The sequence below is a fragment of the Nannobrachium achirus genome (assembly GCF_963921795.1).
Source record: "Nannobrachium achirus genome assembly, chromosome: 16".
Lineage (NCBI taxonomy): Eukaryota > Metazoa > Chordata > Actinopteri > Myctophiformes > Myctophidae > Nannobrachium > Nannobrachium achirus.
Window position 1 is genome coordinate 41,912,545 of NC_137823.1, and position 16,258 is coordinate 41,928,802.

A 16,258-nucleotide genomic window follows, 5' to 3' on the forward strand; every position below is an offset into this window, starting at 1 on the left:
CTTTCAAAACTTTTTTATCGTCTAATCAGGCTTTTATGAACAGCATGAACAGTTTTTAATTTACTTGATTCAATATTTAGATATTTGATGTAAATGTTACCAGGCCCTCCACCTCCAGGCCCTTTCCCCACACACACACATTGTAACTTCAAACTTTATTTTAACCATGATAGATTCATTAAAAACACCCATTATTTTTTCTGGTGACTCACAATACCCTCCTAATACGTGAGCAGGCCGTGTTTTTTCAAAAACCTTTTTCATTTATTTTCAATAAAATATAATTGTATTTAATGTTTTCCATTTTCCAAAAGAATTATTAAAAATACATGAAAAACGTTATGGAAGAAACACGGCCTGCTCACGTATCAGGAGGGTAGTATGAGTCAGCAGAAAAAATAATGTGTGTTTTGAATGAATCTATCATGGTTAAAATGGAGTTTGAAGTTACAATGAGTGTGTGTGGGGAGAGGCCCTGGGGCCTGCGCGTGGTGGAGGGCCTGGTAACATTTACATCAAATATCTAAATACTGAATCAAGTAAATTAAAAACTGTTCATGCTGTTCATAAAAGCCTGATTAGACGATAAAAAAGTTTTGAAAGTGTTATATCCCTTTAAAGAGGAAGGGCCAAATGTCTCCAAGATACAGAATAGATGGGATGTTATAGAGTCAACAATAATCCCAGAGCCCAAGTCCCGATATGACTTCTTTCAGTATTCATATCCATTCACACTGGATCCAAACACGGCACATCAACGCCTGTCTCTGTCTAAAGGGAACAGAAAAGTAACTCTGATGGATGGAGAACAATCATATCCTCCTCACAGAGAGAGATTCGTTCAATGCTTTCAGGTTCTCAGCGGAGAAAGTCTCACTGGACGCCGTTACTGGGAGGTAGAGTGGAGAGGACTCGTAGTTATAGCAGTCTCCTATTATAAAGATGTTAGACTGCTATGTGAATGCGGATTTGGATTAACTGACCGTTCCTGGTCTTTACAATGTCTCAAAGGAGGTTGTGTTTTCAGACACAGAGGCATTGACACTCAAATCCCAGGTACTGTGTCATCTAGAGTAGGAGTGTACCTGGATCACATTGCAGGCACTCTGTCCTTCTATAGCATCTCTGACACCATGACTCTCCTTCACAAAGTCCAGACCACATTCACCCAGACCCTCTATCCGGGATTTTGGCTTCAGTCACCTAATGGAGCCTCAGCTGAATTACACTTTTGGACTACAGAATAGTGTAATTTACACACACACACGCATGCACGCACTCACGCACAAATGCACACACACGCAAGCACACACACGCAAGCACACACACACACACACACACACACACACACACACACACACACACACACACACACACACACACACACACACACACACACACCCCTCTGGATGCCCCTCTTCCACACACACACACACACACACATTTTTTCTTTCTTTCCTGTAAAACAAAGAAATGATGGATTTTGCACGAAAATATAATTTCAACCAGTGATTTGCATCTGTGACAATACATTTCATTCTGATTCCGAGGTGCTGTCTTTCTACTACGACACCACATGACTTTCTTCCACAAAGTTCAGACCACATTCAGTATTCTATCACCTACTGCACGTTCTGCTGAGTTTTCAGCAGAACATGAATAGATCAGACAGTCATGATCAAGGCAATTTGTTTTTAAAGGACATCATGTTCTTTTATTCTTTTAACTGTGGCTATTATATTTCAGTTATTTATAATATTGACATTAGGTAATAAACAATGAATAATATTTTCATTCTGTTTTGTTACATTTTGTCATTCTGTTCTTGTTATTTGATGTACCAGTAGATTTGCATTCATGAAAGAATTGGAGTTTTGGGCTTTGCCATGTTGTAAATGTCCTGACCTTTAAGAAAGACACTTGTCATGTCAAATAACATTCACTGAAGCTTTTTAATTTAAGACTGGAGTCTAAGGTATGAAGTTAATTCAGAAGAACAAATGTTGGTTTAATAATGTAGTGTTATTCAGTCTTCTCACCACACTGTGGCACTATATGATCATTGTCAACCTCTTTTAGGCTGATTATAGCAGAATTACCAGTTGATAGTTTGTAAGTTATCTCTCTATTGACTCTTGGTTTGTGAATCAGTTTTATGCTCTCAGTTATTGTCTCCACCAGCCGAAGGCATGGGGGAGAGTATGTTTTCCTCTCCGTCCGTGCGTCCGTCCGTCCGTCCGTGCGTGCGTCCTCGCAGTTTGTGAGCGCCAAATCTCAGTCGCCGTTGGCCCGGTCGCTGCCAAAGTGAGCACACACATTCCCTGGATGCCAATCTAGAACCTCTGCCCTAATTTTTTCAAATGGGCCTTTTCTAGTTTAATTATTTAATTATGCATGAACAAATCATACAAATTATTTAACTTAATTTTAAAGAACGCTAAGAAAACCATCATATCACAGTGGGCAACAAACCACATTAGGCCTATTCATCATTAAACAATATGAGGACCAATTTACACAGATATACAGACAAACTCACGAGGCTCACTGAGTTTGCAATACTTATAGTTTAATTTTCAACAAAACATATCCTCAACTTCATTGTCACAGAACCCAAGTTTACAGACATAAAAGAGCATGATGGGTGAAATATGCCCTCAGTCTAAGCAACATAATTCATAGGTTTTATGCAATTATGTTTTCTAATAAAGTTGAAAGAACAATGGCAATGCCTGTGTGTTGGCCTGTGACGACAAGACTGACATGGGCTCAGGGTTTGCTCAACAGACTGATCTTAACATCACATATTGACATACTGTATATTCTCAACATATAACATATGTTGAAAATTACCATACATATGTTGTTGCTAATTAGACATATGTTAATGGAAGTATAGACATCTGGGGGCATGAAGGGAGCCAGCTGGTATACTACATATATTACAGGCAGTGTCAATCATTATGTCATGGGTTCACAAATAACATTTTTGTTTTGTATGTATTCCCTCTCTTTCACATTTCGCTGCACTGTACTAGTTATTAAATCTTTATATAGTTTTAAAAATATATATACGTTATAAAACGTACATGAACCAATTCAGCCCTATATTATACCTATGCTACTTCAAAATAGTTGATCGACAAGCCCAGAACAGAGTATTTTTACATTGCAATATTGATACTTTTACTTAAGTAAAACATTTGAGTACTTTTTCTACGACTATTTTTAGTGCTATACTGACATCGACCCGATGAGTATTGAATGGTGGCATGTGGCTTTTGGGGACCTCCTCAAGTTTCAAGCTTTCTTGAAAGAGTGTTGACCAACACTATTGATGCTTTTGTATCACATGCCAAAAGGTTGAGGTTATTTATACTTCAATTCTGAAAGACCGCAGACAGTCCATAGTTCCTCTGGCAAAATTCAAGAGTTAAGCCGGAAGGTTATGCTGTAATGCAGAATCAGATTTCTATCCTGGTATTTGAGACCAGACTAAAGAAATGCTCTTCAGGCAAAGGGATTCACCACTTTTGTTAAAGGAGCTTTCTTTCTTGAATATCAAAGGTCAGGACTGCAGAGATTGGCAGGCAAAGCTTGTTTAAACTCATGAAGGCTGCAATGACTTAAGACTACTGAACGTAATGATAAAGGTTTTACAATAATAATTATATCAAAACCTTGTCCTTGTTGGTTTACAAAGATGTACTGTAGGAGATATTGAATGGTGAACTTCAATGACACTCTAGTAAATTAACTCTTAAGACTAACTCTTAAGACTAAACTCTCTCAGTTAAATATCAAAACATTGTAGTTTGACTTCCGGCGGAACACATGAATGTGGGGTGATATTGTGGGGAGGAGAGAGATCAGGTTACAACTGAGTTTGCTCTTATAATCTCCAGAGTCAAATCACAAAGGAGCTACAGTAGCTGCTCTGCCTCTCAAGTTACACTTGAGATTTGGGGGCAAAATTAACTTAACCGGTGGTTCTCAAACGTTTCAATTTCAAGGACCCTGATTTATAATTCTGAGAGAGTGTAAATGTTTAATTAATTTGTACATGCTCAGCATTACAGAACTGTAACTTGAGGGTCCATTTAGTATCTCCTCAAAGAACCCTGAGGGTCATTGGACCCCAATTTGAGAACCGCTGAAGTAAATAAAATTGTGGAGGTATATCTTCGTCAGCCCTCCTGATGTAGTGTGACACATAATTTTGTTGTTGTCTTTGTTTTTGTTTTTTACTATAAACTTTCCAAAACCGATGACTCATCCATCAGGTTCCAGTAATATTCCAGTGTTTTTCCTACCTGTTCTCTGAGGTATACTGGGAAATTCATACAATAGACATTGAAAATGCCACACTTTATCACTCATTGACCAACTTGTGTCAATGATTTATCTTTAAAAATGCACAGCTCACACCCCTTCATATTGTATGTTTTCAATGTTTGCATGTTTAGAGAGCTAAAGGGGGGCAGTGAACCACAAACAAATTTACTGTCAAATATGTTCAGTTTTGTATGACATGGTTCAAGAAATTGTGAGCTTGTAGATCTATCTATTTTCTCTATTTTTGAAAGAACTTGTTAAGAGAGACAGTAAGGTGAGTTGATCCTTGGCTGGCTAAACTATGTGGCAGATATCTTAACCACTTTAACCTATTGACCGGAGTCCCCACTACACTAAATATCTTACAGCTGAATATAGCCGATCTGCAAGCTCACAACGCATTGCTTGTAGATAAGCTATTTTTGCTGAATGTGAAGCCCATAATAGGCAGTGGATCTTGAAGTGGGGTCTAGGGTCCCCCAGGGGTCCTTGAGGGGGTTCCAGGGGGTCCCCAGCAAAATGAGTAAAGGTTAGGAACAAAATGGATGCTTACAGGTTTGTAACTCTAACCCTAACGGTTCCATTTGGTCTCTCAGCCAGGGCAGTCTGTGGCCTAAAGCATACCAAACTGTGGATCCTTGAAATTAAAAAAAGGTTTGAGAAGTACAGCGCTATGGTTCATGTGGTTAACCACTCAACCATCGACAAGCACACAATTTGTCAGTGTTTCTAACCTTCCCTGTTCTGAGCACGTCCAGTTCACCAGTAACAAGAGACATCCTGGGGCCTCACTCCATCACCCACCCACCCAAAAGGAATGCTGGGAGTGTGATGTAGGAAGTCACCTGATAGTGTTGGGACATGGGATGTTCGTGCGGAAGATTTATCACTCTGATGGAGGCATTTCAATGAAGTCATACGGCATTTGGCTGAGATGATGTATTATGTTTTAAACGAAAACAAACCCACGAAACATCACAGGTTGTTCATTTAAAAATAGTGCAGCTGTGTCAGAAACGTCTTTTCTTTTTTAAGTTATAGGAGGGACCTGACAGGCCATAAACTTCACAGGCTGTAAATTAAAAATATAAGGGAGAACGCTGAATTTCAAGGCAGAGAAGAATGTGAGGAATTCAGTGGGTTGTCTTTTATACAGAAACTTGTAGGCCTACATATATAGGCCTATTTCTTGTACATGGAGGACATATGTGTTGTGTTAGTTTTCTGTCTTTTATTATTCATAATCCCCTGCTTCCTGCCTTATATTAGTCCCCAAGTCCATGTCTAAGATAATTCTATTCCAAATATCAAAGCTCATGAATCTGAATCTATTCTGATGTCCTTCATTTCTTTTTCATATATAGCGTATCTGTTTCTAAGCTACCAGTGGCTTATCCTCTTTCGACATTCACCTACTATTGGTGCCTTATAAGCGTGAGAGAGGTTTTGCTGTGACAGTGCCATTAAGTTCAGAGCTTTGTGCCAGGATCAGTAGGCTACTGTAAAAGCCTTTGGGTTAACAGTGCAATGTAATTGAGAATGGGTCCCATAGCCTATCTCTGACTCATCATCGGATGGGACGATAACGTTTCCACAGCTTAAGAATTTGCAATGATAGCTATATTGCAAAGTAGATTTACAAAGGGCTCATTAATTGACATTCTCACGGTGTAGCTATAGCTACTATACTGATCTAATATTAAATTCCATTCTTCAGGAGGCTATTGTCTGGAAGTGACGGGCAGGCGAAGAAGAGCACAAAGAGAAGACGAATGAGACATCCAGGTTGTTTCAGAGACACACCCTCCTTCTACCCTGGGACGGGCCCCACTCTGGTCTGCATACCTGGAGGGCAGGTAGATGCCGAAAAGAAATAGACAAAAAAGGCGACATGCTCAGATGTCACATCTAAGCACACTGTTTAACCACTTTCAACCTGGGCGTCCAAATGTGTCATTTGGGCGCACATTTTCAAAAGAATAAATCACTAGACCTATTATCCAAAAATGTATACATTTTCTTTCTTTTTTTCATAGCTAAGATCTACAAGCTGACAAGTAAGTTTGTATATAGGCCTGAGCCGCCTGATATATATATTTTTAAATGTGCATGATCAAATGTGCTTGTCTTGAAAATGGACCCTTCAGCCAGCAGCACGATGGATGAAAATTAGCTCTTGCACAGTCCACTGTGTGTGTGTGTGTGTGTGTGTGTGTGTGTGTGTGTGTGTGTGTGTGTGTGTGTGTGTGTGTGTGTGTGTGTGTGTGTGTGTGTCTGTGTGTTTGTCTGTGTGTGTGTGTGTGTGTGTGTGTGTGTGTGTGTGTGTGTGTGTGTGTGTGTGTGTGTGTGTGTGTGTCTCACACACCTCGTGAAATGTGAATAGAGCTGTCCAGCACGACTCTGCCTTCCTTTGACTTTTCAAAAATACTATATCTTATTTACTTTATCAACAAAAACTGTTTTTTTTATCAGCTGCAGGTGAGAACACACACACAACTCTTCAGACCACAGTTGTTCAGCGATAGTTAATGATGAACCACAGATAGAGTTCATAGTTTTCGTTGAGTGAATGGAACAGGCAGCAGCAGCAGCGGCAGTTGCATTGAGCCATTTGAGCGGCAGCCAAGCGACCCAGCAGTGCAGCGAGGAATGGAACTATTACGGACTGCGTTTCATTTGGAGAAAGTTGGACTGTAGTCAGAACCTCATTTCACCTTATTGACAGGACCTGTCACTGGGACTATTGACATGCAAATGAGCTCTCAGAGCAGGAGGAGGCTGGTGCGGGTGAGAGCGTCCTGAAGGAACCGGCTGCGCAGCCACTACGCGACTGTTTTCACTTTCTCGTCGTCTTCGAACAACAGAAGCTTTGCCCTGGGATTCTTCTTGCTCCGTCAGGTTTCCTTTCGTCTCCGCGCTCTCCGTGGTTCTGCTTTTTCCACCGCACCCGTCCGATATATATTAGATATATATATAAGCTCTGGAAACCAAACGTCCCAGGAAAAGGATTTAACGCGAAACTTCACCACTAGCAGTACCCAATGAGGCCGAGGTTTGTTGCTTTTATTACACTGGTTTTGTTGTTTTTCCTCTACTATAACGCATGTGGGGTAGGTGTAGGCTGCTTGTTTGGTCTGACTTGCTGCGTAGGACTACATGTGGGGCTAAATGCAAAGTATGTGGACTCACTCAGCTAGTGTTCTTTAAGTACCTCACTCTGCGGTCAGATTAGAGATTAGTTCAGAAATCAGAATGATAGTTTATTGAGTTGTAACACTGTAGTCGTAGCCTATTTTAAGTGAATGAGACTGTGCTGTGAAAAAGGTATGGCGTGTCAAGGGAAATGTGAGTGCAATCTGAGTGAATTAGGTTAGTTAAAATATTAAGAGATAAAGTCGAGCTGAAGTGAAAATCCTCCAACTTCAAGCCAATTCCAAAGTGAAAATGATTTTAACAACGTCACTAGGTAGTATCGCAACTGCTAGTTTAGCCATACCATAAAACAAGTTTATAAAAAGCACTTTAGCTTTACAGTCTGTCAGAGTAGATAATATAGGCTACTACACTAGCATCCATAGACATCCATAAACATTAGACTATGACAGTTAGAATTTATAGCATATATTTGCCTATATTTGCCTTTTGGTGAAAATGTAATTCCCCCTTTAATCAACCATCTTTATATGCTAACCAGGGGTCCAAATGGACCCTTTTGGGTTGGTAACTCTGAGAGAGTGTACAAATGGATGAATCACATAATTGACAGGTCCATTTGGTTCCATTAGCCTACACTCTCAGAGTTAAATTAACACTGAGGATTTTACAGCGGGTCCCAGAGATAACAAATTGTATAAAAAGAAATGGAGGGCCAAGTGGCCTAATGCATAGCCTATCAGACTGGAGGCCCTTGACATTGAAAAGGTTGAGAATCACAGCTCCATATTATGCAGCAGCATCCTAATCAACGCGTCCTCCTCTCCTCACAGTCCAGATTGTGTATGAGCGCCCCTCTCTGCTCGTCTACCCGTCTGTCAGACCCCCAGGGAGCTGATTAGTGGACTCTTATGCTGCCGGGGTCAGGGGGGCACCAGGTGTGTAATGGAAACATAATGGACCTAATGGCGTCCAGAGGAGCGTAACTCCATTTGAAAGGCTCCAGAAATAATTGTATATGCGGAGAGAGTCGATGCAGAAAAAATTGATAATTTGATTTGACTGTCAGATGGTGAGACAATGAATGCCTGGTTCTCAAAGTGGGCCAGGGGTCTTTGAGGGGTTTCAGGGGGTCTTTTTAACACTTAAAGGGACCCCAAAATGACTTTTCATTCCTATCAATTACTCCCCCATGGAGACTTGAATTCACATTCAAAAATATATTTTTAGTTTTTGTCGCATTACTAAGCCAATCATTTCAGGAGACTCTTTGTGTCTCCATAGGGAACCACTGCTGGTCATCAAATTATTGGTTTAGGAATGCAACAAAAACAATATCCATGAATTCCCCAAGTCTCCATTGGGTCAGTAATTGATAGAAAATAGTCATTTGGGTGTACTATCCCTTTAAGCCCTATTTTTAAGCTGTTATAAAATAGCCGATCTACAGGCTGACAAATCTTCACCTATGGGAGTCCCTGGTACAACATTCTTTTGAATGGGGGACCGCAGCCAAACACATTTTTGGGGTCTGTGACATGAAAATGTTTGAGAGCAACTGCTATTAAGCTGTGCTGGGTGTTTGGATAAGTCAGATGAAAAAATCACATTTTATCTTTCTCCAATTATTGTATTCTTATGCGTTCACTTTAGAATGAGATTCACATTCACTCACACTCACAGCATTATAAAACCAGCTTTAGGAGCGGATATAATTGGACAAACCCATTAGAATAGTGGTCTATTTGTCATAGCATTACTGCCTGGTGTGGGCAATTCAAGAAAGACGCAAGTGAATAGCTTTGTGGCAGAGGAGCTTTCCCTTTTACTCTCTTGCCTTGAGGGGACTCTAAAACCCCTTTATTGGTACCTTGAAACAATGAGCTCTTGTCGGTGTCCAAGGCCCCCAGTAGGTCTTTCAGAAGGAGACTGCATCTGCCATCATTATTATTATTTCTGTGCAAAGGATTTACGGAGAGGGGGTGATGTTAGTGTTTGGTCATTCTTTTCATGAGCAATGTGAAAAGAGATTGCGCAAACAAAGGAAGAGGGCTATGGTGCGTGACATGTGTGTGTGTGTGTGTGTGTGTGTGTGTGTGTGTGTGTGTGTGTGTGTGTGTGTGTGTGTGTGTGTGTGTGTGTGTGTGAGACTATCCCTCAGCTGACTCACACTCACCAGAGACAGTGGCAAGGCATGAACTCAACTACACCCCCACCACCACCACTACTTGAATGTTTGGGAAAACCAATCATCTACCGCTCAAACAAAAGAGAAAGCCCCTTGGGCAGATGTTGGGAATATGAGCTTAGACTCTGTGTTCAGGTAGGACCACGACTGGTTGACAAGAGGTATGGCCCGAAGTTCAAAGCGTCAGCTCTCCCCTGCACAAGCGTGTGTTCCAATTCAGCTAAGCAGTAGAAACGTAGGCTTTGTGAGGGAGACATGCTGGATAGAACATAAATCTTCTACAAAATAAAGCAAATCTCTGCCAGCTCGCAATGCAATCTTTGAATATTTAGAAATTGTATTTTTCAATTTCGCCTATTAATGACATGCCCAAAATAGGGACGCCAGTTTCAAAGTGGTTCAATTAACAATCAGGGCATCAGGCCACCATGATGGGTGTGTGTAGGCTGCACTCTCAAAAGGCTCCGTGCACGCTTGTGATTTAGTGAATGTGTGTTTAACACAGCTCATGGGTGGTGAAGCTCATTGTTCCACGTCTCTAAAAGGAAAGGACTCTTGTTGAGGAAGACAAGGGGTCCTTTCTGCTCAGTGGTCCTGGACAATGAAGCAGGTCCAAACAGATGATAACTAGACTGACCAGGGTCTCGTGAGGTCCTTTCGTCTTAAACCTAATTCATACTTTGTCGTAGAACCATGTCACTTGTCAAAAATCTGTTATTACTGGCGAATGACAGGGTCGTACTATAAAGAATAAATTAGACCTTAGTGGCTGCTACACAGAGCGCTCATCTAAGACTGCCTCAACCATTATCATATGATAAATAGAGAAAATAGCTGCTTTGTGAGCTTGTAGATCTAGTATTTTTGTAATGTTTTCAAAATATGAAATGGAATGCCAGGTTATGTGTTTATCACATGAAACCAGCGTCCCGTACTCGCTATTCTGGGGGGAAACATTCAGTGAAAATAACAGATTACAAGCTGACAATGCAGCATGTTATATACTGTAGGGTTTAAGTGTGTAAGAAGTGATTGTACCTTGTGGGCCTATTGTCGTGAGAATTGTTGTTTGTTTGATTATTTTTAAACAAGACAACATTTAAAATGAAATGAAAATGTTTATCTGTTATTGATAATAATAATAACTAGAAGTTCGCGGCCGCTGTGCGGCCGCTCACATCTAGAAATCGCGCCCTAACGGGCGCTCATATTAAAAAAAAGTAAAAAAAAAAAAAAAAAAAAGTTGATGGTCAGCAAGGAACATGCGTTGTTGATTTTTGTATTATGTTTTTGAGACAATTGAACAACTGCTGAACGTGGAGTTGCAGATGCAAGACATTGGGACATACAGACATACAGACATACATACACACGACCCCATTCTGATTAGGTTGTGAGATTTGTAACAGTTCAATGTTAAAAGAAGATATTTGTTCTACACTCTTATCATGATTATGTATGTCCCTTGCCTTGAATGAGCTTCATGTTTAAAGTTTTGCTCTGCAAGGGAAGAGGACATTGTGTCACATATTTAGGCCTATGTGACAAAATATGACATAAAAGAAAAGAAATTAAAAAAAGCAAAATCAGATGTTATCATGATGTGACAAACATTAGGCTTTGGAAAGTAAAAGAAATAGAGGAAAGAGATAAGACATACTGTACTGTATGAAAGAGAGAAAAACACTGGATTAAGGAAACACCTGCCACACACAGCGTACGCACCCCACACGCGCACACACACACGCACAGCGTACGCACCCCACACGCACACGCACACGCACACACACACACACACACACACACACACACACACACACACACACACACCCACACACACGCACACACACACACACACACACACAACTTAGTGGCCGGCAGTCAAACATACCATAATCCTACGGTTCCTACCACAATCTCATGAGAAGGTTATTGCCTTCAGCAGCAGTCATAACACACATGATAACATGCCCCCACTGTGTTCCAGGGGTATACCCAAACACCACACTCTTCTCACTGCTTGGACTGTGAGAAATTGATATACTGTAGGGCATAAGAGGATTTAGCTTTTCTATTATTTAACCACTTGAAGCCTAGTCCCTATTCTGGGCATGTCATAATAGGCATATACAGATATGGTGAAAATAAAGGCTAATCTACAAGCTTGGCAACAATAAAAGCCAATCTTGTTTCATAGTATGATGTAATACAGCACATGTTAATCCACAGCACATACAGTGCATAATAAAACAGTTAATGTAATAGGCAGAAAGGGATCTACTGTATGTTGGTTTAAAGGGGTGGACAGAGTAGACGTACTGATCAGACTAGTGTCTAAACAGCAAAAAAACACATGGAACCAGATTCAAATCCCTTTCCTTACATCCCTTGCCTTGTTCAGGCTGTGTAAAACCAATCTGACTGAAATCTGGATAGCAAACCAGTAAGACTCCCCAATCAGGAGATAAGCGACCGTCAGGTTACATACACAAACTTTAGAAGGCAATGGTATCCAATCAGGAGGGAATATGGGAAATGGGACAGATCCATGTTGGTGACATGACTTTAGAGATACTGTGTACCGTTTTGCATGATTTTAGGGCAAAATCTGTAGGAGCAGTGTCGAAAAATGTGTTTTGCAAGAATTGGCCTCATGGTGGCACTAGAAGAGGGGCATTTGAGAAATGGATAGGGGCAACAGTGGCGGAGATATGAGTAAGGGAAAAGTGTGACGTGACGGACAGACAGACAGACTGACAGACAGACAGACTGACAGACAGCCGGGGGAGGTTTTGATAGTAACTGCGACCTGACAGTCACAATAAGATTTGGTCTGGATTTGTGTTGCCAGTCTGAACAGGGCAGAAATTCGCAAACGGCAACAACCACTCATTCCCATTGAAAAGCATTGGCAGATCTGCCCTCATACAGTAGGTAGAATTAAACTTCTTGCCCTTTGTTAACCTATAAGTAAAAGGTAATTTGTCCACAATTGGCTGTGTTCGTGAGAGGGAAGTCGATTGGGGAGGGGGGGATTGATTTCTGTCTCTGCATTAATGGTTTCCACAGCGGTCAGGGCGCCTGTTCAGAGAGGGGTGGAACTGGGGAGGATAGCGTGTACCTCCACATGCGTTACGCCCCCCCGGTGATGCTCCTCAATGTCAGGTGAAAAGAAGATAGTGGCATGACGGCTCAGGTATCGGAGGAGACCTGTTGTTGTCTTCACCCTCCCAATGACTACTATGGGGATTAGCATGGATAGATCTAGCGTAGAGTAACAGGGCTTGGGGAATTGGCTTCAATACTAAGTTGGGAATACAGAAGGGGAAAAAAATATTTTCTTTTATTACCCTTTGTTATGGGCAGGATTTTCTTCATTCTATACTAGAATGTTATGTTCTATGATAGCTTCAAATCTCATGCTACTTTGTGTCAATAACTATTGTGATGGGAATGGGATTTAGGGTGTCATCACTTTGTATACCTGCCTTAACATGACACTGCATTTCAATAAAAAAGATTTGAAAAGAAAGAAAAGGTAATTTGTCTACAGAAGCCAGGTTTAACTTTGTCATCATCTCTCTTAATGCTTGCACATCTTTTAATTTTGGTGTGGGTGTCTCTTTTCTGTTCAAACATTTCGGAATTAAATCTTAATTTTAAGTAAACATGGATGCCACAAAGAAGAGGCGTTGACTTATGTTTATGAGTGAAACTCTGCGTGAAGTCCTCTTGAAGATTATGAATCTATAACCTTTTGGTAAAGGAGCAAAATAAACACACAGACAATGGCTAAATCTTCAGGCCGCCCGCTATGCAGCCTTCAAATCCAGTCCTATACTGAGCTGATCAGAGCAATGGTTACAGACCGAGTTATGATCCTTTGAAATGTTAGACACTGATGTAACACTGCTGTAATTTGTGCAGAATACAGTATGTGTGAAATTTAGTTTTTTTGGTGAGACAATTGTCATGGCAGACCCCTGAACAGAATTGTGCCAAGTTAGGTGAGGATTGGAGAAAATGTGTTCCTGTGGCCCCTGGTGTGTGACTATTGTCATGGCAGACCCCAGAACAGTGTTTGTGCCAAGTTTGGCGCAGATTGGAGCAACAGTGTGCCTGGGGTCCTCAAGGGCCCCTAATGTGGCTAATGTTATGACAGACCCCTGAAGAGCATTTGTGCCTGATGTGGCTCCTGGGGGCCACACATGGCCCCTGGTGTGATTATTAATGTAATTCATGGCAGACCCCTGAACAGTGTTCAGCAACGGTCAGCCTGTGGCACCCAGGGGCCCTGGTGTGGCTTTTCTGATGGCAGACCTGTGACTAGTGTTTGAGCAGAGAATCAGAGCAATGGTGCACCACGCAGGTCTGCATGCTACGCTTGTGACGTCCACCATCCACCGGCGAGGATAGAAAGATAGAAATTAGTTTAATCTGTGTTGTGCTGTACTAATATGGAAGGAAACTGATGTAGCCCAGAGGGTCAAAATTATGTAAAACATGATTAATGATTCTGCAAAGTTGAAATATTAATTTTCCTTTTTTAATAACCAGTCTATAAAGCTTACAGCCTGATTGATTAGAGAACACTGCCAACAGAATTAGCCCGGAGCTTCCAACCCTTTAGAATTCACAGCCAAAATGCATCACTTCCTACTTACTATTGGTTGAAAACTTTTTCCAGAGCTGAGCGTGCATGCTCTTGTTCTACAATGTTCAGCACACACCATAATGCAGTCATGGTACAATAGTATATCATCACTGTCGGGTGGAAACTTTGTATGCCTAAAACAGTTACTTTTCAGGAAATGGAAAAACCTCTAGTTGGTGAACCTCATTTAGCTGGTTGCTCCAATGTACTGTAGTTATTATTTAGTCACAAGCTTTTGTTAATATTTTATAAAAACTCACAGACACTCAGATTTAACCACTTTAAACCTAGCATCTTTATTTTGGGCATGTCATTATGGGTGAAAATGTTCGATATTTTCAAACATGTATTTTCAATAGCCGATCTACTAGCTCACAATTCATTGCAACGTGTTGTGAGCTTATAGATTGGCTATTTTAGCTGCTTTTGCATGACCCTGTTCATGTAACAGTATAAAATGGGGCAATGATTTATGAAAGAAAAAAAAACAATACAAAAGATGAAATAGGAATGGAGGTACAAGGCTTTTGCCAAACAACGAGAATAATCAAGAAGTAGCAACGTTCATCTTTGCCCAACAATACATGTGTTCCCTCTCCTTCAGTCTTCACCAGCTGTATGTCCACTGCTGTGGTAAGGCACCTACAATAGAGCTGAAACAGATCTTTGGGATTAGTGAGGGAGCAAAGTATTGTTTTAATCTGGCCTGGCTCTCTTCGGCCCCAGAGGAACTTCTGGTAGTGCAAGGAAAGACAGATGGCAGAGCCGGAGTGGCACACAGTGGCTTGTATTGTGGTGGCAGCAAGGACAATCCAAAACCTCGCTCTATATGGTAGGGGCCACGCCAAATGGCCCCCACCCCATTGGAACTACTTAATATTCATTAGAAACTGACCAGAACTCTGACCACGGGACTCTGGTAATCAATTAATACATTTTTAACCACTGTTTTAATGGCAAGTATTTCACACAGCTTTATGTCAAAAATAGGTGAACTATCACTTTAAGTAAAAGCAGCAATGTAGAAATACATCAAGATATACTTGCAGCAGTCAGCAGTGATTCTCAAAGTGGGTCCTTGTGGGGGTTCCAGGGGATCCCAAGCAAAATGAGGAACACCAGCTAGAAGTTACCAAATGAGAGGGTGTATAAGACAATGATTAATACAACAATAACAACCTTCTGGGGGTCACTGGCACAAAACCATCTCAAATCGGGGTTGATTCATTGGTATTAAAACAAATGGAAATCACTCAAGTAAAAGTACCTCAAAACTGTACTTGAGTACAGTACTTGAGCTCAAGGAGTTAAATGTACTTAGTTAATTTCCACCACTAGTCATGTGACTGGTTGGATGTGATGGCCACTATTGTGACACAGAACCCTCATCCTACAACCAGTGAGGGAAAACTCTAGTCTACACAGTAAAATCCTCAGTGTTCATTTTACTGTTTTTTACCTGCAGGGGAATGATCACAATTAGTTGCTGAAGGATGGCTTGGGGACAATGCTTACTGGCCGGCTCTCTTGTCATTAAAACCACTTTCAGTCTGGTGTCCCTATTTTGGGCATGTCAACTTTCAAAATGTAATTGTTTTTTATTACAGAAATTGTATGAAAAGAGGAAGTCCTGCACTGTCCCGCACAACATAAGTTGCTCTGAGAAACCTGAGAAAAATATGTTTGTTTATCTTCTTCTGGACACTTTTACTTTCAGTTCTGTAGGTCTTGGTCATGGCCACGTGCCAACTACTGGCTAGGTCTCTAGACAAGTACTGGGAGGGGAGAAAGTTTCTCCATAAATTGTGAGTGACATGGTGAAAATCTAATTGTGCGCTGTTGCTCCAATCTTATGCGGCTTTGAAAAGATAACATCAGTGTCACTCTTATGCAACAGACTAGAGAATGACATTCTACGTGGCTTTCTC

The 16,258-nt window shown here is 41.0% G+C and overlaps 1 protein-coding gene across 1 annotated transcript; it reads left to right on the forward strand.

The window, feature by feature from the left end:
• Window positions 1-44: 44 nt before the first annotated feature.
• Window positions 45-1,247, forward strand: LOC308301047 (tripartite motif-containing protein 16-like; the record flags this gene model as incomplete). The annotated part of the gene is made up of 2 exons (XM_080744945.1): window positions 45-51; window positions 622-1,247. The coding sequence occupies 2 exons, from the start codon at window positions 45-47 to the stop codon at window positions 1,245-1,247; spliced, it is 633 nt and encodes a 210-aa protein (XP_080601071.1).
• Between the last annotated feature and the right edge of the window lie 15,011 nt (window positions 1,248-16,258).